The sequence below is a fragment of the Dysidea avara genome, chromosome 2, assembly GCF_963678975.1.
Source record: "Dysidea avara chromosome 2, odDysAvar1.4, whole genome shotgun sequence".
Lineage (NCBI taxonomy): Eukaryota > Metazoa > Porifera > Demospongiae > Dictyoceratida > Dysideidae > Dysidea > Dysidea avara.
Window position 1 is genome coordinate 26,006,036 of NC_089273.1, and position 26,383 is coordinate 26,032,418.

The 26,383-nt window shown below is 36.4% G+C and overlaps 1 protein-coding gene across 1 annotated transcript; it reads left to right on the forward strand.

Annotated features, from left to right (window-relative positions):
* Window positions 1–745: 745 nt before the first annotated feature.
* LOC136247956 (SCO-spondin-like) lies at window positions 746–25,968 on the forward strand. The gene is made up of 26 exons (XM_066039775.1): window positions 746–940; window positions 1,294–1,578; window positions 3,432–3,681; window positions 4,488–5,441; window positions 5,629–5,796; window positions 6,057–6,983; window positions 7,304–7,474; window positions 8,435–8,623; window positions 8,728–8,901; window positions 9,156–9,329; window positions 9,964–10,137; window positions 10,366–10,539; window positions 10,766–10,939; window positions 12,191–12,382; window positions 12,625–12,798; window positions 13,432–13,623; window positions 14,504–14,692; window positions 15,099–15,236; window positions 15,289–15,408; window positions 15,679–15,864; window positions 18,424–18,552; window positions 19,981–20,097; window positions 21,015–21,200; window positions 21,983–22,192; window positions 24,563–24,694; window positions 25,613–25,968. The coding sequence occupies exons 1-26, from the start codon at window positions 746–748 to the stop codon at window positions 25,738–25,740; spliced, it is 6,102 nt and encodes a 2,033-aa protein (XP_065895847.1). The 3' UTR covers window positions 25,741–25,968.
* Window positions 25,969–26,383: the final 415 nt, after the last annotated feature.

Sequence of the window (26,383 nt, forward strand, 5' to 3'; positions counted from 1 at the left end):
TATAATTTGTGACTTACTCTATGATAACTGTGATTTCCTGTCATGGTCAGTAGTTACTTTATTTTAATGGATTTTGCTAACCACAAGCAATTGATGTAATCACCTCTGTTATAAAATTGTTTTAGACAGTGGCATAGAACTTCACTCTATGGGTTACTAACAAAATTCCAGTTACACAGACCATTGTCTAAATAATTAAGACATGCATTGCTAGGATTCTTCAATGGATAAACACCCCTCAGGAATGATGTAATAATCACCCCACCTCTATTCCTTTTGGGAACTGGGGTTGTTTATCCAATTTTGTCAGCATAAAAATATGTATCATGTACATTTCTGCCATTATGTATTCTTTTTTCTTATTTTGGCTATGCTGACACTCCTATTCTTCCCAGTGGCAGATCTAGGAATTTATAAAGGGGGTTTCCAGTTAGAAGGTGGACATTATTATACTCTGACATGGGTGAGTGTGCGAAGAAGCACGGGGTCTGGAGGCATGCCACCATCCCCCCCTCCCCCTCCCCAGTAAATGTTTGAAATTTAGAAGCGCATCCATTGATTATAAATGCCATATCCTTTCGGTCACATCTACTATACAAACGACATCTGTCAATAATAAACATTAATGTACAATTATTACATCATATTATGTCATGTGTGCAGCATTTGGCTTTACGTAAGTAACCAAGCATCGGTAAGATATAAAAAGAGATGCAACATTGTCATTTTCCACTTGCAAAGTATGATGTTTAAAGGAAGTATAATCTTTCTGCTGTGTTTCCTGAGGACCACAGTTTGTGTTCCCTTGCCTAAATTCTACCCCTATGGTGAAGGTCTCAATGAGCCCAACCAGCGACTTGCCATTGGTGATACCGCATTTCAGTGTGTTTATCCTAACCAGGTGTACCGTTTCTGCAATGCTCCATTCTTTGATCTATGTGTAAGTATATTATAAGTTACAATATTACATGTTGTACCCTTAGTTCTGTGAGTATCTATAACTAGCTGCTAAGAATATCATATATAGGTGATGTCATCTTTGGTTGAAACTGCACATCTACAGCCTTCTATTATAAATAGACCATGGAAGCTTGCATGGTTTTAATGAATGTACTTTGCACAGAAGCTTTCTCATTACAGTGTGGCTACATGTTAGCTTATATCAAACTTGTTTCTGTAGTGGAAGTTAATGTTTCGTATAATATAATTTTCAATTACCTTTCATGTACACAGAATGTTTGCTATACAGAAAGATTTTGCTAGTCATGTGATTCAACTGTATTACAATTTTAGATAACCACAGATGGTGGAGCTAACTTTGCAGAAGATCCAATACAGTATACTACACAAAAATTTCCACTGGGAGGAGATCATCATTTAGTTGCTCCTTTTTGGGTGAATATTGATACAACGGTAAATGGGGATGTGTGGTTCCGGGAGAGCACTGTTTCTACTCTTCTACAAAGAGCTAATGAGGATATAAGGAAAGCATTTCCTTTTTTACCACAATTCACAGCCACTCACCTCTTCATTGTTACTTGGGATAGTGTTGGGGCTCGTGGTGGGTCAGCTGCTCAGGTAAGCAGAATTGTAGTTCTTATATAAGTTTTCATATTTGCAATATTCAAACACTTACATAGTTGTCCATTTGCTGTTGATGAATTTAAGTTTAAATAATGTGCTGTATATTACTAAACCTTTGAATAGCATGCCTAATAAATTATGCGATGTGTATACAGTGCTCAGGGTAGTGAATATTCCAAAAAGGGACATTGGAAACAGTGGAAATTGAAAACTGAAACTGAAAACTGAATTGAAAATGGCTTTCCACTGTTTCCAATTGCCCAGGGGCGGATCCAGGGGGGGGGGGGGGGGGGGGCTTTTGGGACTGAAGCCCCCCCCTTCATATTTAGGCTTTACTTGATCAATATGCTGAGTATTATAATGAAATTTTGTCTTAGCATAATTATATGATCACTAATATTACAAATACTCATAAAACCACCTTATAAACATCTTTTTAAGGTATTATCAGTGGATTTATGCTAAAGTTTATGCAACAAGGACCCGGATCAGCATTGGAGGTGTACAAGATCGAGATACTCTAATAGAGCAGTCAGCTAACTATTCTAATAGAACATTCACTGGAAACATGTAGTTGGTTCTGTTATGCCAAATCTGCCTGCAACTATACATACAATGAAGTGCATTGGTCTGTTTAAAGGGCTTCATTCATCTACTCGTATAGTTAATATGTATGGCAATACTTAATTCAGGTACACAGTTTCCATTGAAAATGCTCTCAGATTCAATCTTGTATTGTTCAAATTTCAAAGTTTTCCACTTTTAACATTATTATTCTAACATGCACTTATTCAGTGTTGTGCAATTGTGAGAGGGGTACATCATGACCTTGGCTGCCCAAACTTTTCCATTAACAAAATGCTTCAGAGAGCCATACCTATAATCTAAAGGCAGTATATAAAATATCTACAGGCAGAAAATATTATGAATTTTATGTGGAAATGTCTCCAAATTGCAGTATTTTAGCATCTATTTTTCAAAAATTTCCTGGGGGAGCATGCCCCCAGACCCCCCTTGTTCCAGCATGCTTCGCATGCTGGGAAGTGCACTTCACACACCTCTACCCAAGAGATTAGTATATTGAGTTAGCCCCCCCCCCCCTTTTATAAATCCTAGATCCGCCCCTGTTGCCCTATTCCAAAGGGTCACAGAAGAATCATAGGAATGTTTGCCTTTCTGCAATACTGGAATTTTGTTAGGAATACATCACAAAGTGACATTTGTGGCAAAGTGTCTTTAGCAAATATGAATATACAAGTGCCACAGTACAAATTTGGTACAACATCAACATAAATTCTTCAAAACAAGTTCTGAATCATTAATTTTGCTGTGACTGCATGCTATATACATACCGTACATGACACATGCACACGCACGCACGCACGCACGCACGCACGCACGCACGCATGCACGCACGCACGCACGCACGCACGCACGCACGCACGCACGCACGCACGCACTCACACACTCACACACTCACACACACACACACACACACACACACACTCACACACACACACACACACACACACACACTCATACTCACACACACACACTCACACACACACACACACACACACACACACACACACACACACACACACACACACACACACACACACACACACACACACACACACACACACACACACACACACACACACACACACACACACTCACACACACACACACACACACACACACACACACACACACACACACACACACACACACACACACACACACACACACACACACACACACACACACACACACACACACACACACATGCGTACGCACGCAATTACACCAATAGCCTGTTCTAAATGTATTCTGTTCTATTTTAGGGAAATACATTTCAAATGGTGTTGGCATCTGATGGAGAAATGAGTTATGCCATATACTTGTATGCTGATGACTTAATTCAGTGGAGTTCAAGTGGTGGTACATTTGCTCAATCTGGACTTTCTTGTGGTAACATGGCTCTAACTCATCCTGCATCGGGTACAGCTAACATCATCAACATTGACGATAGTTCTAACTTTGGAGAAAATGGAAAATATGTTTATTGTCTTACTGACTTAACACAGCCATTAAGTATGTATTCACTTTAAATGCTTATTATGTTTAGTGTATGTGATTATGTGTACATACGTACGTCTAATATCTGTAATGTGTTATGTAAGTAACTTTCAGCCAAGCTTCAAAATGTTACTTTTAATTAAACCATGGCCATAATACTATTTATTGGACAACTATCCCTCTAGGGACCTGCAAGGAGGCTAACAGTAAGCCTGTGAAGCAGGGAGTCAAAAACCTGTATTGAAAACTATGCTGAAAACATTATGCTGACCATAAAAATTAATGTTAATTATAGTAATTTGCAACATTACTAATTTGCTAACATAATAATTATACCATTGTAGCCATTCAATGGCCACCATATCTTTTACACCCTAGCTATTTTGAAAGGCTAGCTGAGCATGTTTTAGATTAGTTGTCATATAATATTGTAAAGCAGGAATAGATCAAGCTACAGTAATATAGGCTGAATGTACATAGAACATGACTGAGTGATATGTTAAGTACAAAATGTGGCTGGGCCTGAAAAAATAGGACATGTGGGCACGTAAAATTTGCCTAGTTTTTCAAGCTTTCATGACTCATAACTTTTAATGACATCATGCTATGGCCATACTGTTATCAGTCCTTACTAAACATATAATTGGCTGTATGATACAAGTTACAGAATGCAAATATCTTATTCCAGTTCTGAGATATGACCAGTTGTGTGGTGGGGTGTAGTTTGTGCCCACATGCCCTATTTTAACAGGCCAAGTCACAAATTAAACCACAATGACTACATTGTTACTCAGTATTGTACTGTATTTATCCTCACACAGCTTGTGTGTGGGATGGTCGACAGTATGAGATTGGAGAGCAGATACAACCAAACTGTTCTCTTAGATGCACATGTAGCTCTGGTGGACAGTTTGACTGTGTAACAGTTTCTTGCTCAATTGATGGCCCAGGATGTCTAATTCATGGTGATCCACACTATGTTACATGGGATAAAAGATTTTATGATTATATGGGAACATGTGAATACTATGTAGCTAAACCGTGTAACAGTGATGCATTTCTTATATCAACTGTCAACACTCGTTGCGGAATTTTTTTTGCACGTCTGTCTTGTGTCGAGGAAGTTAGAATTTTGATCCCAGATGGTAGTCCTAGAGAAATCTTATTGTCTCGTTTTATTGGACACAGAGCCAGTATCACAATTGATGGGCACTTGCACCGAGACATTGGTGATATAGTTATTGTTTCGACACCAACACTTCAAATAGTACGAATTGGTGGACGTCCAATTGTGACCCTCAAGAATTATGGTGTTCGCGTATTCTATGATGGACGTCTCACTGCTAAAGTTCAAGTTGCTAAATCATTGCAAGGACAAATCTGTGGGCATTGTGGTACGTATAATGGAAATCCATTTGATGACTTTACTACACCGGATGGTGAAATTGTAAGTTCACCAAATGTATTTGGAGATAGCTGGGGAGTCCCTGGTTGTTTGGTAAAAAGGGATGCATCAGGATATGAAGGATGTAATAATGATTCAGCTACTGTATCAGAGGCACAAATGAGGTGCAACGTAATGACACAGGGAAGTTTTGCTGACTGCAATGCTGTAGTGGATCCTACGTTTTATATCTCCGCTTGTGAATTTGACTACTGTTGTTGCTTGCTTGAAGAACGTGAGGAGTGCTATTGCAGTGCTTTGGCCGCTTATGCTGCTGTTTGTGCTGAAGCTGGAGTTCAACCATCAAACTGGAGAGATGAATATGGCTGCCGTAAGCTTTGTATTGTACATTCACTACACCATAAAGGAACACTATAAAATTAACTGTTTTAATGTTTAAGTATACAGTATTGTTGTTAGTTTAATTTGTATGCATGAACGTAGCTAGACTAAAAGGACTAGGTATTATACTGTACTATTACTGTATATACTATGAAATTAATTTTGGTGCTTTTTAGCTGCTAATTGTTCAGATGGTATGGTATACCAGGAGTGTGGTCCAATTTGTCCTCAAACATGTGATAACAAAGATGAATCATGTGATGGAGGTTGTGCTGCAGGTTGTTTCTGTCCTTATACACAATATCTACTTGATGGAGTATGTGTGGATGAGGAAGTGTGTACAGGTAATGTATGTTTGTGTGTATCAGTGAATATAGTTAGATATCTTCAAGTAGTCGTTTGTCTGTACACCAATAAGCAAAAAGCGGTTAAAGCAAATACACTCCAAGACTGCATGCTACTGTGTATAGGACAATTACATTGACTAAATACAATACACATTAATACTTATTGCTTGCAAGATATGAAAACCAAGTATTGAATAAAATGGTATATTTTACACATACTAATGTATTGACTAACTTTTTAAAATTAATCCCTGCAGCATGTAACGTGGATGGTGTTTTGTATGAAGAAGGTATACAACTACAGCCTAACTGCTCTACTCGTTGCACTTGTTATAATCGGGAGTTCCAGTGTGAATCACAACCTTGTTTGATTGATGGAAAAATATGTATTGCTGCTGGTGATCCTCACTATCAAACATTTGATCTCCATTACTATGAGTTTCAAGGAGATTGTGAATACATTCTCTCTACACCATGTGACAGTGATGAGTTCACTGTTGTCGTCCGAAATGCTGCAAAGGATGCCTATCTCTCATCTGCAGATCAAGTGACAGTTTCTGTTCCAGGAGATGGACTAACCATAGTATTGGGAAGGGGTAATGGTAGAACAATAACAGTCAATGGTGTTCTAGAGTCTGATGTTAGTGTTGGGGTGATCTATCAGTCAGATAAAGTGCAAGTACTGAGAGTTGGTGGACATCCACAAGTTGTACTTCTTGAACAACGTGTTAAAATATTTTATGATGGGGTAAACCGTGTGGAGGTCACTGCTTCTACCACATGGCAAGACAAACTGTGTGGACTATGTGGTAACTACAATGGTAATCCATCAGATGACTTCATGGACCAAGATGGTAATCAACTTTCCACAGCAGATGAGTTTGCTACAAGTTGGGCTACAGGGGATACATCAGCTTGCGGTATACTTGAAGATACACCATTATGTTTTGGGGACAAAAGAGAACAAGCCATAAAACGATGTGCTTATCTGACTGGTGAATTGTTTTCAGCATGCCATTCAGCACTTGATCCTGAGCCATTTGAAGATGACTGTGTATTTGATATCTGTAACTGTGTTTATGAGAATATAAATCAGTGTTTCTGTGAAAGTTTAGCTACATATTCTTCTGCGTGTTCAGCTACTGGAGTGGTGCTGCAAGGCTGGAGAGATTACTATGGCTGTTGTAAGTTAAAAATATCTAATACTGTTAACATCATGTATAAACATGATATGTATGTCTTTAGATGAACTGTAAGCCTTACGGGCAGTTATGGTGTTAATTATTATTGACAACGTACAGTTTATTACCACCATACACGATGTTGCAATACCGCTATTCTTACAAAATTGATTACTAGCAGGAGTCACAGCTAATTTGCCTCAATACTTTTTATGCAAGCTATGTAGAGATATAGTGGTATATTCATAATATCTATTAGAAAACAGCTTGTGAAATGTTGTGGTGTAAATTTTTACATGTACTATTGTATTGTATGTTAATAGCTGATGGTTGTAAAGCTGACATGACATTCCAGCAATGTGGTCCAGTTTGTCCTCAGTCATGTGATAGTACTGATACAACTTGTCATAGTGGATGTGCTGAGGGATGCTTTTGTCCTGATGGACAAATTATCAATGAAGATGGAGAATGTGATGAACCTACAACTTGTCCTGGTGAGTTAACACATTATCACATTTCAGTAACAGTCTCGAAAAGTCACGCAATTATATACATACATATATTTAACTTAAACTTTGTGCACAGTTCCATTTCCTTTATGGTTATGTGCATAATATAGGTAGATTTACTGCCAGCGTCTAGTTAGTGACTATGTATAAGTTACAGTTCCCTTTAGCATGTTCAGAAACTGGAAAAACTTGACTTCACAATGGCAACTAAATACACAAGTGTAAAAGAATATAAGCTAGTAGTGTAATTAAAATTAAAAAAAATGTTTGAATAACAGAGTGAAGTGTAATCATTTATTGTAGTTATGATTTATAATGAAACCTGTCAGTTTTACTCTGGCCCAATTGTCTGACTTTAATAAGCAAGTAGCTACATTAGGCAGCTCACCTTCTGTACAAATAACACATTTGAGGTTTTATAAGTTTAGAGACTTTAGACAGTGACCTTATTACAGAATGACTTGATTGTTACATCAGACATGCATTAATATTTTTTGAACTGCTCTCATATAGCAAGAGACTTCAAGTCTATAATTATGTGACCACATTTGTGAAGGGAGTCTATAACATACATCCAATAGTTTGAACTTGAGTGAGCAAAGCTTTAGTTTTAAGTATCATAATGATACACAAACCTGAAATTTACCACAATGTCTTTGTCTTGTCTTGTCTTTTTTTTTTAAATTTAAAAACTTTTTCTTTGCTGTTGCTCATCACTGACCACATTGTAAGTCACTGCCTCGTTTCAAACTACAGTTATGAATTGCATTGTAAAGGTGGTAAATTTGATGTGCATGGTAGACCCCTTTTCACAAATCCTGTATAGGCTAAGAGCGTGCCACACCTCCAAATTTTGACACTTGCTTATAGCTAGCTAAAAATTCCCTTTATTGTACATATGTATAATTTGTAAACTACATGAAATAACATAAGCAACAATAATAGGTCGGTGTCCAGTACTTACTGATCCTGATAATGGAATGGTGGACTGTTCTCTGGGAGATGATGGAGTACCAACTGAAGGAGACACTTGCACTTACCAGTGTGATGATGGTTATGAGTTGTCTGGTGATATGATGAGGGAATGTCAGAGTGATGGGACATGGACTGGTAGTGAACCTACTTGTGATCTAGGTGAGAATTATGTGTAGTCTGGAATTCACCTGCTTCAAGTTATATAACAAAATTAGTTGTCTTAAATAATATATCACCAAATTACATTTACTATATTTCACTAGTACAATGTCCCACACTTACTGCTCCTGATAATGGAATGATTTCTTGTACTGGTAATGAGGTTGGAGACACTTGTACTGTCTCATGTGATGATGGTTATGAATTGAGTGGTAGTGAAACTAGGACCTGTCAGGGTGATGGTACTTGGAGTGGAACTAACGCTATTTGTTCAGCAGGTATACAAATGACCCTGGATACAATATTTATAATCATTAAGTTTATTATATCCACCATAATTACATGTGTTATGATCTGTATCTCTGTCTCTTTGCCAGATAAACATGTTTAAATTTCATTGATTTTCTCCAATGTAAACCCTAATCAGTTATACACTAAATTCTCATACTTACTAGAATAATTGCTAATTTTAATCCACTTTTTTGTGATTAGTAGATACTGTATGAATAAAGTTGTTTTGATCTTTCACTAGTACAATGTCCCACACTCACTGCTCCTGATAATGGAATGATTTCTTGTACTGGTAATGAGGTTGGAGACACTTGTACTGTCTCATGTGATGATGGTTATGAATTGGGTGGTAGTGAAACTAGGACCTGTCAGGGTGATGGTACTTGGAGTGGAACTGATGCTACTTGTTCAGCAGGTATAGTACTATATAAGCATAAAAACTATAAATCAATGCATTGCCCATTAACTTCAGGGATCCTTACTAAGGGATCCCGTATATGTATGCATTTTATGTTTCCTGATGAGGTTGCTGGTATAAGGCTTCATAACTTTTCCAAGTATGTATGTGTGTCTTTTGGTTAGGGATGCATTAATTGATTTTGCTGGAATATATATATATATATATATTTTGGAACAAAAGTAAGACAAAGCAAGGAGCAAAAATGCTGGCAACAAAACTCAAGCAAAATGCACATGACATGATATTATTTGTGTCATTTTGAACATGAAATCGCACATCAAATTATTTTTGCAGCTGGATTATGTCCGATTCTTACTGATCCTGAAAATGGAATGGTATTTTGCTCACTGGGAGATGATGGATTAACTACTGATGGAGACACTTGTGTATACCAGTGTGATGATGGTTATGAGTTGTCTCATAATCCTGTCAGGGAATGTCAGAGTGATGGGACATGGACTGGTAGTGAACCTACTTGTGATCTAGGTGAATTATGTGTAGTCTGGAATTCACCTGCTTCAAGTTTTATAACAAAATTAGTTGTCTTAAATTGTTATATTGTCAAATTACATTTACTGTGTTTCACTAGTTCAATGTCCCACACTCACTGCTCCTGATAATGGAATGATTTCTTGTACTGGTAATGAGGTTGGAGACACTTGTACTGTCTCATGTGATGATGGTTATGAATTGGGTGGTAGTGAAACTAGGACCTGTCAGAGTGATGGTACTTGGAGTGGAACTGATGCTACTTGTTCAGCAGGTATACAAATAACCCTGGATAAAATATTTATAATTCTTAAGTTCATTATATCCATGTACGTCTGTCTCTAGGCCATATCAAGATTAACTTTCTCCAATGTAAACCATCGGTTATGCACTAATTTCTCATACTTACTTGTGTATTTCAGAATAATTCTAGCTAATTTTAATCCACTTTTTTGTGATTAGTTGGTACTGTATGAATAAAGTTGTTTTGATCTTTCACTAGTTCAATGTCCCACACTCACTGCTCCTGATAATGGAATAATTTCTTGTACTGGTAATGAGGTTGGAGACACTTGCACTGTCTCATGTGATGATGGTTATGAATTGAGTGGTAGTGAAACTAGGACCTGTCAGGGTGATGGTACTTGGAGTGGAACTGATGCTACTTGTTCAGCAGGTATACAAATAGCCCTGGATAAAATATTTATAATTCTTAAGTTCATTAAATCCACGTACGTCTGTCTCTATGCCATATCAAGATTAACCTTCATTGATTTTCTCCAATGTAAAACATCGGGTATACACTAATTTCTCACTTACTTGTGTATTTCCTAATTATAATCTATTTACTTTGTGATTAGTTGGTACTGTGTGAGTAAAGTTGTGGTTTTATCTTTCACTAGTTCAATGTCCAACACTTACTGCTCCTGATAATGGAATGATTTCTTGTACTGGTAATGAGGTTGGAGACACTTGTACTGTCTCATGTGATGATGGTTATGAATTGGGTGGTAGTGAAACTAGGACCTGTCAGGGTGATGGTACTTGGAGTGGAACTGATGCTACTTGTTCATCAGGTATAGTATAAGCACAATATGTATACATTATTACATTACCCATTAACCTCAGGGATCCTTATTATGGATTCCTGACAACTATGTATGTTTTCCAAGCATATGTGTGTATCTTTTGGTTATGGATGCATTGAATATTATTCGAAGACAAAGTAATAAGCAAAAATACCAACATAATAGGACAAAACTCAAGCAAAATACACATGACATTTTGCTTGAAAAAATTGAAAGCATGTCATCACATTAAATTAAGTCAATTTATGCATTGTCAGCATTGATGAAACTAAGATGTGTGTGATTCTGTCCATCTGTCAGAATTTTACAATAGGAGTATCACAACTGATCCACAACAGATAGAAATGTTCTAATAGAACAGCTATTAATTGCATTTACTCTATTAGAACAGCCCCTCTAAAAGCCATAGTGAACACAGCTCAACCTGAACTTGCATATGTGGTTAATAAATTCTAACATAGAATACTTATTGAGAAAAATTAATAGGAGGAAGACAAAAGCTAATTCCCACTTTTGGTATATATTATGAATACCACAATATCTGTAGTAACACATACCATACAGTATACATGTAATATATCGTATACAAATATATTAGATTTGGCTTCTTGTCTGTAAATTATGAACTACAAAGTCTGATACATATGTTGTGCAAAACCAAGGTATCATAAATGACTTACAATCATTGCATACAACTTGGTTTACAATTTCATTTAGCCTAACAATTTTTAGATATCCATGTGCTGTATCTGCAAAATTCCTTACATTGTCTGAGTAGTTAGTACTGATCGCCTTCCCTCTTGTACAAAAAGGATTGCACCAGTCTTCATTGTGGTAATGTGTAAAGCTATGGTGGAATGATTGGCAGTCTTTTCAGTTAACTTGCTTCATCATGCCTGCCAGTTTATTAATATTAACTACAGATGTCACTACTACAGTTACAAAATACATGGTAAATAGTCATGTACACTAAAGTAAGTTAGTGACTAACAACGCTGTGCAGCTAAGTGGGCAGACAGAGACGTTACTGAACACACTACAGTGTCATTACAGATTGCTAGTCTACATACACTTGCTTGAGTCACTTCTCAAGTAGAGTAATGCCCTCACCTAAATCTATACAATGTGTATATTAGACTTCCCAGATAAAATTACATTGTATACTATTTCATAACTAAATAAGTTCTGTACAAATGCTGTAATTATATGTCAGTGTGTTATTTTGAAACAAATTTGCAGCTGGGTTGTGCCCAATTCTCACTGATCCTGAAAATGGAATGGTATTTTGTACACTGGGAGATGATGGGATACCAACTGAAGGGGACTTTTGTATATACCAGTGTGATGATGGTTATGTGTTGTCTCATGATCCTGTCAGGGAGTGTCAGGGTGATGGGACTTGGACTGATACTAAACCAACCTGTGACATAGGTAAGAAATATGCTTTTACTTGACCAAATTGTTTATCTATTAGTATATTCATAACTGTTAATACAACAAACTATTTCCAATTAATTCCTCATGGAGGTCACTGATTATACCAGAATATAGTGTTATGTAGCAATTAAAATTTCAATATATTGCTTTTTTAAGAAGTTGAGTTGTCAATTTGTTAAACGTAGAGATGGTCACATTACTACTAATTTATTATTACATTTGTCGTATTTTACTAGTACAATGTCCCACACTCACTGCTCCTGATAATGGAATGATTTCTTGTACTGGTAACGAGGTTGGAGACACTTGTACTGTCTCATGTGATGATGGTTTTGAATTGGGTGGTAGTGAAACTAGGATCTGTCAGGGTGATGGTACTTGGAGTGGAACTAATGCTGTGTGTGCACAAGGTATAGTGTGAAGTTGTCATATGCTTTTGATTAGATAGTGTTGCATGTCATGTTAGCTTCACAAAAAGGCATCCTGAATGCACTGCAACTACAGTGGAACCTGTTTTAGCAGCCATTTGTATAGAAAGGCTACATTCCCTCAGTGAGGCATTTATATAGTAGTGCAACTGTATGCACCTGCATACTGATTAAAGCCAATAAATTTTTGCTAAAAGGTTACCAGCTTAGGGGAATAATTGTTGGTAAAGTAGTATCCTTCAAAGTTTGTTCTAGTTTCCACTGTAGTAGCCTGCAAATACATAAGCCATAGGCGGTGGAGACGGGGGGGGGGGGGGGGGCACTTTTTTGGGACACTGTTTGCAAGAAAAGATCAAGATACTCTAATAGAGCAGTCACACTATTCAGAGAAGCAGTGTAGCAAATTACTTAGCTACTTATGTGTAGTTATAAATAAGGAGGTGTAGAGCAGCTATTTTCAGCAGGCTGTGACCTTTTTTTTTTTTGGTCTTCACTGGCTTGGCCCCCTCACTCTTTGGCCTGCTCCACTGCCCCTGACATAAGCTGTTATCCATCTTTTCTGTTTAGTATATGTACATGTATCACTAATTTTATTACATGTATTTCTACCACAAGGCACTGCATGCCCACCACTCGATGTTCCTGATAATGGAATGATTGACTGCTCAATTGGAGGTGATGGAATAGCTGTTCCTGGTGACACATGTACCTACACTTGTGATGATGGTTACATGGTGGTTGGTGACATGACTATAACATGTGGTGATGATGGTTCTTGGAGTGATAACACTCGCTGTAAACTAATACGTACGTACTGTAGTCTTCATTGTGCTCTCATTATCATTCATAGTAATAGTAAAATCAATCATGGTAAAATACAATGTATAGATGCAGTTTAGCATATTTACATTATTTTACCAGTATTTCTTCCTTGGTTTTGAACTGTAGGCAAGTGCTCTCGTAGATTACATGTGAAAATTTGAAAAAACACTACCATGATAAATCCATGTTTCTGTATTGTGTCCAGTTAGAAATATTATACTCCATCCTCACCAATAGAATCCCAGTATAAAATAAAATAAATAATATTCCCCAGTAACATGCCTGACTGAAGTAATGATAGTCATAGGCATTACTAGAGCCACCCATGATTGAGATAATGCAACTCCTACATTGCAAGCATAATCACCCTTTTCATCTGATCACTTTAAACCGGGTTCCTCACTTTAAACTGGGTAGGTCACAAACAGTGGACCTGGCAGGGTACCAAGGACCTGGGACCTGCGGGAATCCGACTCTTCTTGGAATTTTATGCACTTCACAGTATTCTATACTTGTACTTTAACACTACCTTATGTTGTTTCAAAACCAAAAAAAAAATCCACCATGTTCTAATCTCTAGGTTTACCTTTCTTCACATGTAAAGGTGCACAAAGATTTACTGTGCAGAGGAGAAAGACATGGCTTTAGGAATTAGTACACAATCGATAACACTGATAATTGTTCAGATATTTAAAGCTGGTTTTTATCAACACGATTACACCTGTTGTATAATACCTATTATAAGCATCAAAACCAGGGATATGATATATATTATGTATGTGTGTGGTCATATACGTAATAATACAATAAATATTCAATGTATTGTTGATGTATTGTCTTCAATGTATGTTCTCTGCTTCCACAGGATGTGAAGTGTTACGTGCTCCTCAATATGGTTCAATCAATTGTTCACTGGGTGATGATGGAATACCCACTCCTGGAGACAGCTGTAGTTTCTCATGTGATGAAGGCTACAATATTGGAGACACTACTGCAACTACCTGTAATAATAAGGGCAACTGGGCACCAGCTTTAGCAGCTGAATGTGTGATTGGTAAGTATTGTATGCACAATTGATAGCATTAATGTGTCATACGTACCAACATACGTACATTATGTTGTTATGCTTTGTATCATAGAAAAAGCAAAGCATCAAATTTACAAGAAAGTTGTACCTATCTGAATATGTAGTTTCAGGCCTTCAACCAGTATTTAAGTTTGTGTGGGATTTTTTTAGGCCTGAGTCAAATATGCTCAAAATTTTGTCTAAAATGCTCTCAAGAATTTCCAAAAAAATTTTCATCTATTATTATTGAAAAATTGTAATGGCAACTTCCAGGCCCACATACATTCTTCTGGAGCCATGGGTGCACTATAATAGCACAATAATAGCACAATATGAATGTGATATGTGACCAAAAGCATATTGTATGTGATATTAAATACTGTTCAAATTTCAGATGGTTGTCAAGTAAATTCAGTTGTTGATGGATCTATCACTTCAATGAATAAGAGCATGACAGTCACTTTCACTTCTGATAGTACAAATCCAAATATATTTTTTGACTGCAGAATACACAAAAGGGACTTTGCGAATTGTAAGTAGATTGATATATTAACACGCCATACAGTGTGTATTGCCTTCTGTAGGCACCAGTCCCCACACCTATACAGAAGATGATGGTGTGAGAGATGGAGAAAATATTGTTAGGGTGCGAGCTCAGTGCTCTGGTCAAATCATTGATCGTCCAACAAAAGACTTAGACATTGGTATATTCATGGAATTAGTGTGATATTACTGTAGGTACTATCAATAATTTTGAGCATAACAAGTGCCTGAAACACCAAGTATAATGCTAGCTACATAATAGGTAGACTAATTGTACAATAGTGAGGACAGGTGTCAAGGAAAAAGTTGGTAGTACAGTCATATCAGTTACTCTAATAGAGTAGTCAGGTATTATTGTTACTATAATTAGTAAATACGTGTAAGAACTTTTGTTCTAAAATGTACTCATTTGTGTTTACTGTTTTCTGCAGATATATGTAGTCCCCTCACTCTTGGAAATGGGACAGTTAATTGTGAGCTAGGGGACAATGGAGGTCCTAATGCTGGAGATAGTTGTACTCTGACTTGTGATCGTGGCTACATTTTGGATGGTAGTGACTCCAGGATGTGTACAGATCTTGGGACATGGACTGGTGATGAAACAACATGTACTGCCCGTAAGTATGTATACATGATCGTGTGAAACTTCTAACAAGTTGCCAGGTGTATGTTTAGGCATATAGACCTCAAACCACAGGCAGCATATACCTATGCATAACTGGGAAGGTAAGTAGGTAAGGATAAGGTAAGCCTGCAGTTAGGTAAATATAATACTCATTGTGGTTTGAGGCACGTGACACTAATACGTGTCATGCCTATTTGCAGGCTAATAGCCCTATGGTGGGTGGTAGTATGATCAGTCACCCAAGCAAGTGCTGGCAAATAGCCCGCCAGCGCCGGGTGACCAATCACCCCAGCTAGTAAGAGTCCACACACTGGATTCATACTATAGACATACCTCACAACTTTGATGATGGATGGCAGCAACTAATGTTATGAACGGACAAGTCCTAGGGATATATACAGAAAATGTTTACTGTTACTAAGTCCCACAATCCAATTGATCTTCTATTTCAGTTGCTAGAGGATGCCTACAAACAGCTCTACTCTGCCACATTAATGCAAATTATGCATGAGTTCATTTGTTAAGTTAGTTTGTGTGCGTTTGATGTGTTAGTGTTTCATGTTGTGTATGTTAATTACGAGGCATGCTATACATCATATCAAACAATGCCTATTTGGTGTATTGCACTTGTTATATATACACCTCTCCTCCTTACTCATTGGAAGTTTACTGTTGATAAATCCCTTGGCTTTGCCTCAGGGTTTATCAACATCACCAACATTGCATTTCCTCTGACATAGCAGTCGGGATGTATATAAGTGCAATATACCTAGTAGCCATGGTTTATATATTACACACACACACACCCAAATGCGCGCGCGCGCGCACACACACACACACACACACACACACACACACACACACACACACACACACACACACACACACACACACACACACACACACACACACACACACACACACACACACTCACACACTCACACACAGTATATATATGCGAACAGAAGGAATTTTAAGTTGGGATTAGGGATTAAAGAAAAAAGTAGTGAAACAAGGGAATAGCTAAGAAACAGAGTGGTTGTCTATACCTGCTGATACACCAATGGACATTAATTCCTACACTTCAGTCTATAACCATGCATATGACTAAATCAGGTCCAATAGTATATCTGCAGGTATACTATGACAACCTCTCTTGTTTCACTACATTTTAGTTATTCCCTTGTTTCACTACTTCTTTGATCCCTAATCCAACTTAAAATTCCAAATTTTTTCTAGTTGTTTGTTTACTTTTTAACCCTCAAACCCACAGCCATTTTAAAAAAATGCAAGCACTGAAAATCATTGTCCAGTAAACTGGAATTTAAGCACGCCTTTTAAAACAAACAACTCTCATAGTACAATAACTCTAAGTCCTTCAAATTAGGTTAGATAATCCTAAGGCTGCAGACATGTTGCTGTCAGACCTTCAGTGCTGGTCACTGTAAAGTGTTAATAATACTAATAATAACTGTTAAAACTATCTTAAAACTATCAATGTCCTTTTATATACTCACCGTAAATTTTTGGCTTAAATGGTTCCATCCTCTGTTGCATCCTTCCAACCTAGAACTTCATTAAAATTACAATGGAAGTATCTCTTGATATTCTCTCTTCACATAACGATGGATAAAAGGCCATAACGTGGCCGTATATTGTCCTATTGACTTTGTCTTGATGTCATGTTGCTCGTGACGCAATGCTGATTCAGTTGTTATAATATATATATATATATATTTAATGGCTGGCAAACACAGTGACAATACGAAGGTAAAATAAAATAGTGCAACACTTTGTAATGAATGAGTTCCTCGTTGTATGTTAAAATGTTATACACAGTTAGATAGTTTGCTCCTTGGCAATTAATAAAATCTGTACTTCAAAGAGACTGAATGAATGTTTCACGAGATATGGCTGTTTGAAACCATGCATGTAAATTGGCATAAAGTATTATGCATTTTAAGTTTTTTTTTTCAAATCCAGGTTTCTGGACTATGAGGGTTTAAGGGTTAACAAAACAATCATGACTACTGAACCTGCACATAACCGCATCAAAAGAAATAGTGGCACTATTCATGCCATAAAATAATTTGACAACTCAAAATTTTATGACCCAAATGTGGCATTCATCAAGCTGTTGTTCAGCACTAGTGTTTACATTCATTAGTCACTACCTTGAATTACAGCAAAATTAATATGTGACCAAGGCTGCGAAAACAGAGCATGTGGGCACAAACTACACCCCGTCACACTACAGCTCATAACTCAGTACTGGAACAGAATATGCATTCTGTAACTTGCCATGTAAAGCCAATTTAATGTTTCCTAAGCGCTGAAAATTGCATTGCCATATATAGGATAATAGTATAAAAAGTTATGAGTGATGGAAGTTTGAAAAAGTAGGCAAAAATCATGTGTCCACATGCCCTATTTTCATAGGACCAGTCACATATATACTGTGAAATGATCCAACAAGTGCTTAATATATTAATATTATAATGAATCTACTACATATGGTGCATTGTAATGTATATGTATACTTTCTTTACAGCTGACTGTGAGGTTACAATGCTTGATGCCAGTATTTCATCAAATGACTTAACCATAACTGTTGAATTTGCTGCTGATGATCCAAATGCTCTATACGACTGCAAATTGAACAACCGACAATTTGTGGAATGTAAGTAAGGATGTAATGATTAAAACATTTGTGACCATATTTGGGAAAACCAGCCTATGACCACTCAAATGTTTTGTACAGCATTTCAAGCAATATCAACATTACTGTAATTAATATAAACTCTCTATCTTAAATCTGTGGAATAATCCAACAAACACATAACTGTCTTTATTGTAACACAGCAAATATGTAGTACAATCCTTATTATTTCACTTGTTACAATAGGGCTAATTTTCTAAAATCTGGTCACATTTAAATAATGTACAACAATGAACACTGTATTAATGATGGATCAGTGCTAATTTAGGTGAATGATTTTCAGCAAGAGTTGACAATTGGAGAGTGTTAATATCAATGTAGCATGTACGAGGCCTGGAATCAAGTTTAAAATAAAATACTTTACGATCAACTGTTGTTAGACAAAATAATGTTGAATAGTGTGATTATAGTTGAACCATGAAAGGCAAATGTTTTATTTGTAAATGTAGGGTAAGATTACACTCTCATTTGCACTAAAATTCTGCAGAATGCAGATACAGTGTAGCAAGACAAACCCCGGTCACAGAGAGACAGAAGTGTGGTCAAGCACTTCCTCTAAAACGTAATTAAATGTTAGAGCAGCCAATGAACTTATACGGATCTTGCAGCATTGTCCCAGTTTGGGTAGGAGTGATTTGTAGATTTTAAGACTAAGTCGCTATTTATTTTACTAAAGCATGGCACTATCGATCATCCACCTTTATTTTAAGTGGTTACCTAATTGTTGAGGTACTGTACTATCACTCAAATTCTGCATTTTCTGTTTAAATTCTTTAACTAGGGGCCATGCTAAAACTAAGCGAGGAATGTCTCAGCTACAGCACATATCTTCCTTTTTGGACCTTACTGGTTATTCTATGATGATACACAAATCTTTTGTTCTCTCCTGTTTGGTACACCACCACCTACTTGATTTCAATGCTGCTAAAGGCATCTAGAGTGTCTGGATGCTCTTTGCAATTAAGTTGTTAGTATCTGTCATGTCATCTTTCCAATCCTGGAATCATGCCACTATACTACAGCAATTGGACTTGCATATGTCCCATCTACTGGATGGTAAAGGTCATGATAATTTCCAATCATTTTATTCTCATTTTGATACAAATTCCACCAGGATATCCTCTCACTTGAGTCATTTGTCAAGATCCTGCCCAGCCATATAGATTTTACAATTCAAAATTGCTTTAGAAGTTGCTGGCATGCAATAGTTCCTTTGGTATAGAATACTTTACTTCCTACTTTGCTGCTGCAGGGGCTTGCATTCCATTATGAATTGATACTATTGCCATTATTGTTGCTTATTATATTACACTGCACTCAATTTATTCATGTATTACACTGCACTCAATTTATTCATGTACACACTTAATATTATGATGTTGTCCTTAGGTACCAGTCCTTTCACCTATGCTTCACAGCAAGTAAGACCAGGTGATAATCAAGTGAGAGTAAGAGCTAAATGTCCCGGCCAAATTGGAAACTCTGCACTCCAAGTGTTACATATACGTAAGTGTATATATAAGAAATAAACTATTCATATTCACAGTGTGAATAAATATCATGTTGCTTATGCATGCACTTTGGTTTCTCAAACCTAATATGAATTAATAATATTTACTGAACATCAAAATACCATTCATCATGTGTTGCAGATACATAATGTAACATGAAATTTTTAATAAAAGTACATGAGCCATTATTATTTACATGTATAATGTTTTCCTGCAACTATAATACGTAGTTAAAAGATGTGAGCACTTTTAGGTGACCAGCTGATTGCGCGTAACAATCTGACTGCAACAATTGCATGTAAGTATATAGGACATTTTACCTACTGAATAGTGATTTGTGATAATAAGCAGCTAAAGTTTTCTCTACATAGAAGTTAGTGATAGCAGTCCGAGTTGCTTGATAGGTAGTATTTCAAGCACAAATGACGCTTACAGAATAGTATAAACCATGAACAATAAGTTGGGTTTAAAACGTGTGCACATTTTTTTAGAAAGAATAAAGTACTCTATGTAACTAGCTGGTGTGACCTTTAAGTCATGGACTCTACTATAGCTGTAATACAGTTTTCAGTGGATCTTCTCTACACATGGCCTTGAACGTACTGTAAGAGATAATTATAAGTATATGCACGTGGAAGCTCTCAATCAAATTCCACTGTAGTTAGTTTATGTTGTGAGCATTATTTTGGCAATATGGTTAGAGTTTGGTGAGTAAGCTGCAAAAAACAGGCAATGAAACAGCACTTCAGCTTGATATAGACAGACTGAAGATGATTATTTAGAAACATAGAAATTACTTTGTTTAGATTAGCTTTCACCCCACTGCTCTAGAACCCAGCTAGGGTTCGGCTCATGTTCTTTAATATTGGTTTGTTTATAAGGAGCTTCATACTGCACTTTTTAATATCATAGAAATATGTGAACCACTCACTCTTGACGATGGAATGATTGATTGTGACTATGGAGACAATGGAGGTCCTAATGCTGGGGACATGTGTGGTTTTGAATGTGATGCTGGATTTGATCTAAGTGGAAGTGATTCTAGGACATGTTATGAAAATGGAACATGGAGTGGGGAAATTGCCATGTGTACCGCTCGTAAGTTATTCAGTGATTGCTTAGTGTGTATGTATGTACACGTAGTATGAGGTGATCTCTAGTCGGTTTGTGCTTTCGTAACTTTTGGTCTCTCTTTAAGTTGTGCTGTTGCCAAAACAATTAGTAGTGTTGTATAGCTTGGCAATAGCTGTCAATCTAAATTGTTCTGATATCAGCAAGAATATGTGAGTTAAGATGCTCCTAAAATGTCCTGGACATCTAGTATTGCACAAGTACAAGATGTAATCAAACTTGTTTGTTTCAGTATTAAAGTTAATATAGCCATTGGAAGTGCACACATGTTCTTGGTATCCATGGGGCTTGGGTGAATGTAAACAAAGTATTATTGTAGTTAGTATCCCTGTTGTTTTGTAGTTAATTCCATTAATTATAACTTAAATTTCCTCTAAATAACAATAGTGACTTTCACCAAATATGCTATACCATATTGTATAACACGGGTTCGTGTTCCCTAAATGCATGATCATTGTATTTGCTATATTAATGTTAAGTAGCCACTTCCTAGACCATTCCTTTAATAATAAAATATCCAATGACTTTATTACTGTGCACATTGCATCTATACAATTCAAAGCTGTCCAATACGCTGTAGGTTTTTAAATTTTAAGATATTTTCTGTAAAATAATTGTGCAGGCAATCATTGCTTCTTCTCATTTCTGATCACATCAATTTTACATAGGCCTGATTGATCCATGTTCAATTATTATTCATACACATATCTAGCCATTGAGGAATACATTATGTAACTGCTACAATGTAGGTCACTTATCAGACAACAGATGTCCACTACTTCCTGACCCAGATGATGGAAATGTTACGTGTTCATTAACACGTGATGATGCTCCTGCTGATGGAGAATCTTGTAGTATCACATGTGATAGTGACTTTGATCTGTCTGGTAGCTCCAGTAGGACTTGTCAGATACAAAGTGGTAGAGGCAGCTGGACTGGTACTGCAGCAACTTGTAGAGGTATGTATTCTGGTACTAGTAGTTGTATATACATTAGCTATTGCATAGCAAGATTATATACAGTAGATTCTATTTATTTACAACACAATGTTCAACTTACTACTAGTGTGCTCATTATCAAAGTGTGCTCATTATCAAAGTGTTCTGATTTTCCAGGTCAGTTTACATGCTAAGGGATATTTTGGAACCATTACCAAGTGTCCAGATTATACAGGTGTCCTCATTTTCAAGTGTCCTCATTACATGTAGCAGGTTCCACTGTATGCAGTCTATTAAGATCCATACTGTAATAATTAGAAATTTTATATATATGCTAGTAGCAGTCATTGCATGAAAAGTGCTAAACACAAGGTACAGTAGTTAAAGTCTTTGAGCAGGCTGTAGGACCAGGTGTCCTACAGACCTTCAGCACTTGTGTTGTAAAGCATTAATAAATAAAATAAAGTATAGTGTAACGGGGGAATTTTGACAGTTCATCAATTTCTAGTTTCATACTATTACCAGAATGGTAAGGCTTTATATGTGACCAAATTTGGAAAATCATCCTTATTGTCGCACCTGAAACATTAGAATTTTTGAAACTAGCATGGCGCTGTTAATAGCAGAAAACATTTCTAAAATATTTCTTGTAATTCAAGGTATCTGTGGTTTTAAGGGTAGGAATTTAATTTATAATGTTGTGTTTCAGAACTAAATATTTAATGTGTTGAATGCACCCATAAGGATGATTTTCCAAAATTCAGTCACATAATATAATTATAGTTTCATAGATCTATGTACAGTGGAACCTCCCTTAACTGGACCTCTATTATCCGGGCACCTCCATTGTCCGGGCACCTCCATTGTCCAGACAGCCCAAATTGGTCATGTGGCTTGTTGTTCATTGACCATATTGAAGTTTGGTTTAGATGAAAGCACAAGAAGGGAGCCCAAAGGTTGCTGTTTACCTGTTTGTTGGCTTGTTTATTCTACTAATAATAAGTACCACTTGCTTGCTAGGTGATAATGGATTTTTGCAGCCTAGGGGAGTGACCATGAATATTCTCTAGTGACTCTCCCTCTGCCCACTAAACTGCATAGCACTAACTGATAACAATAACAACATTACTTCTATGTAAGTTAGTCACTTTAGTATAATAGCATGTTATTCTTAGTTACGGATATTTCTGAAATATGGACAGTAGTATGTACCAGACTCCCGGATAAGAGAGGTTCCACTGTATATGGAAATTCTAGAACAGTCTTTTTAGAAGTACTCAGAAAAGCGTGTGCTCTATTAGAGTACTATCCACCACATTGTAATGATTCCTGCTAGCTTGTAACTCTTAACTTGTTATACACTGTCATTTGTGTTTGACATTATTCATCATCAGTGATTCTGTAAACATTGTATGAAAGGAAAGAATGGACCAGAGGCAGCTACATATGATTGTGTAACAAAACAGGTGCAATTGCTATAATATAACAAGCAATTTACTGTAGCCATTTCATGTGGTTTTTGGCTATGTTCTGCCTGTTGCACAGCCCTACACACAGAGAACAACATATGAAGCTATCCTACATCATATCTGCCCACTTCTACTGTTGGAGGCATGATACAAAAATTACAGAGAATTTTGCATGATAGGTAACACAATTCCATTGGTGCACTACCACGAATTGACAGCTTATGCTGTAAGTGAAAACTAATGGGACAAAGGAGGACAAAATTAATTTCATGCATAAAGCATAATGTTGTGTGCTAAAGGCATTTGTCGGGCTTTACTGATGTCCAACAGTGAAATCAGAGTATCAAACTGATAGTATGAAAACATCAGTTTTGCAGGAAAAAAATTCTGCTAAATGTGACCGAATTTTGGAAAATCACCCATATGGGCACATTTGACACCTAAAACAATTAATAATCAAATCACAAACTTTACAAGGCAAATGTACTTGTTTATGGTTTTAAGCCATTCTCAATACCTTTAATTACAAGAAAATTCTTGAAATATTTTTAAAACTGTGTCCTGCTCTTATTAACAATCCACTAAACATAGAAATTCTAATTATTTCACATGCGCCCATATGGGTGATTTTCCAAAATTTGGTCACAAATAATACTTTTAGCAAAGCTTTCAGGCCAACTGAAGGCACTTCTGGGCATGATTATTATATTCACGACTAAATTATGTTTACCTTATGTCCTAAGTATATCAATGTGAAGTTGTTCACTAAAAGTACCTTTTGGCATCATAATTAAATTAAAGATGCTTCAAACACTGTATATACATTAGAAATATATTACATATTAAGGTTATACATCTTTGGTTTTGTTTAATAAATAAAATAACAAAATAATTAGTGTTTATATTTGTTTTCTTACTCAAGGTTGTTCACTCACCTCAATCAGTGCTGATGCTCAAGTGTCACAAAATGATGTGACGGTCACATTTTCTGCTGATCCATCTCATTCTGAAACTATGTTTGAATGTAGATTGGACAGGAAGAGATACAGGAGTTGTAAGTGATAATTATATGTTAAATTACTGATTCAGGATACATTGAGACGTAAATTGCAAATGTAACCGGATTTAAGCTTCTATACTCACATAAATTCAAGCTCACTTATTTTGCTTGTAGGCAGGTGGCAAGTTCCACTGTTCCATTATGTTAACACCCTAGCTGTATAAAAGAGTGCAGAAAAAAGTTGTGAAGTCAAAGGCGGCAGCCATGAAATGGTGTAGATGATAATAATTTTAAATGTTCTGTGCATTATTAAAACATTTACATCATTGCAGCCATTTCATGTATGAACACACTATGACTGGTATACACTTGTGCCTGATAAAAATCCAGACTAAAACTAAAATACAGTAATCTATTGGAATTTTCTGGCTTCACAAAAAAGCTTCATGGACATGTAGTGGAAGGGAAATAAGAAATCAATTTGGAGGGATGTTAGCAATAAAAAACTGGTAATTTATGAATTACAATATAATAAATGAATTATAAAATACAAGGAATTACATCTATATAATACAAAATGATGAACTTTAAAATATGTGACTGGGCCTGCGATAATAGGGCATGTGGGCACATGATTTTTGGCTACTTTTTCAAACTTTCATCACTCATACCTTTTTGTACCATTATGCTATGGCACTGCAAGTTTCAGCTCTTAGTAAGCATTTAATTGGCTGTATGACGCAAGTTACAGAATGGAAATGTTCTGTTCCAGTACTAAGATATGACCTGTAGAGTGACAGGGTGTAGTTTGTGCCCACATGCCCTGTTTTCGCAGGCCCAGTCACATATTTAATACTCATATCAGGGAATTACAGTAACACCTGGTTTTGAGAATTAGTACAACATTAACTTGTATCTCTTCTTCTAAGTCATCACTACTGTCAATAATGATTTTTTTTGTACTTTGTAAAGGTACAAGCCCTGTGACCTATGACAATTTAACAAGGAGACGTCATGCTGTCACTGTGAGGGGGAAATGTCCTGGTGATGACAGTTTATACAAATCAACAAAGGTCAAGTTTAGGATCCGTCGGAACTAGACATTCGACTACAACTGGAGGAACTATACACACATTTGATAACTCAATTCAATAGCATTACATGACATTATTAGCATTTATCGCACTTTGTTAGATTGAACTATTAGTTTGAAGATTAGCAAACATGTACAAAACACGTACAAACTGTACGTACTGTAAGCTCACATTTTGTGTATTCATGCATCAACTTTGTTAATATTAGATTACCTGAACATCTCATAAAGTATACAATAGATTTATAACCGAATAACTAATTAAATCTTTATATATAATACAATCTTTTTTGTGATTCACTGATATTTAAAAGTTATGGAACCAGCTACTGTACTGTATGTGAACATTTGAGCATGTACAGTGGGTGCCTGAAAGCACAATGCTAGCTATATAGGCCTGAGTCTTAATATGCTCTAAATTTTGTCCAAAACACTTTCAGAAAATTCCTGCCAATTATGCTCATTCAGTGTTCCCATTATGCATGCATTATGCTCCTTGGTTAACAACATTTTTCTTGCAATTATCTAGCTTGGAGTACTTTAATCAGTGAATGCTCTATTAGAGTATTTCGCTAAAAAGTGACTGTACATATTCTATTAGACAATATTGATCTAGGAGCTATATACAATGCACTATTGCAGTTTGCAGA

What these genes read in the sequence shown, in the direction of transcription:
- LOC136247956 (XM_066039775.1), top strand. Translation starts at nt 746, where the DNA reads ATGTTTAAAGGAAGTATAATCTTTCTGCTGTGTTTCCTGAGGACCACA. An exon ending in TGATGCTACTTGTTCATCAG is followed by an intron (nt 10,940 to 12,190) that starts GTATAGTATAAG and finishes ACAAATTTGCAG; the next exon opens with CTGGGTTGTGCCCAATTCTC. An exon ending in AGCAGCTGAATGTGTGATTG is followed by an intron (nt 14,693 to 15,098) that starts GTAAGTATTGTA and finishes TTCAAATTTCAG; the next exon opens with ATGGTTGTCAAGTAAATTCA.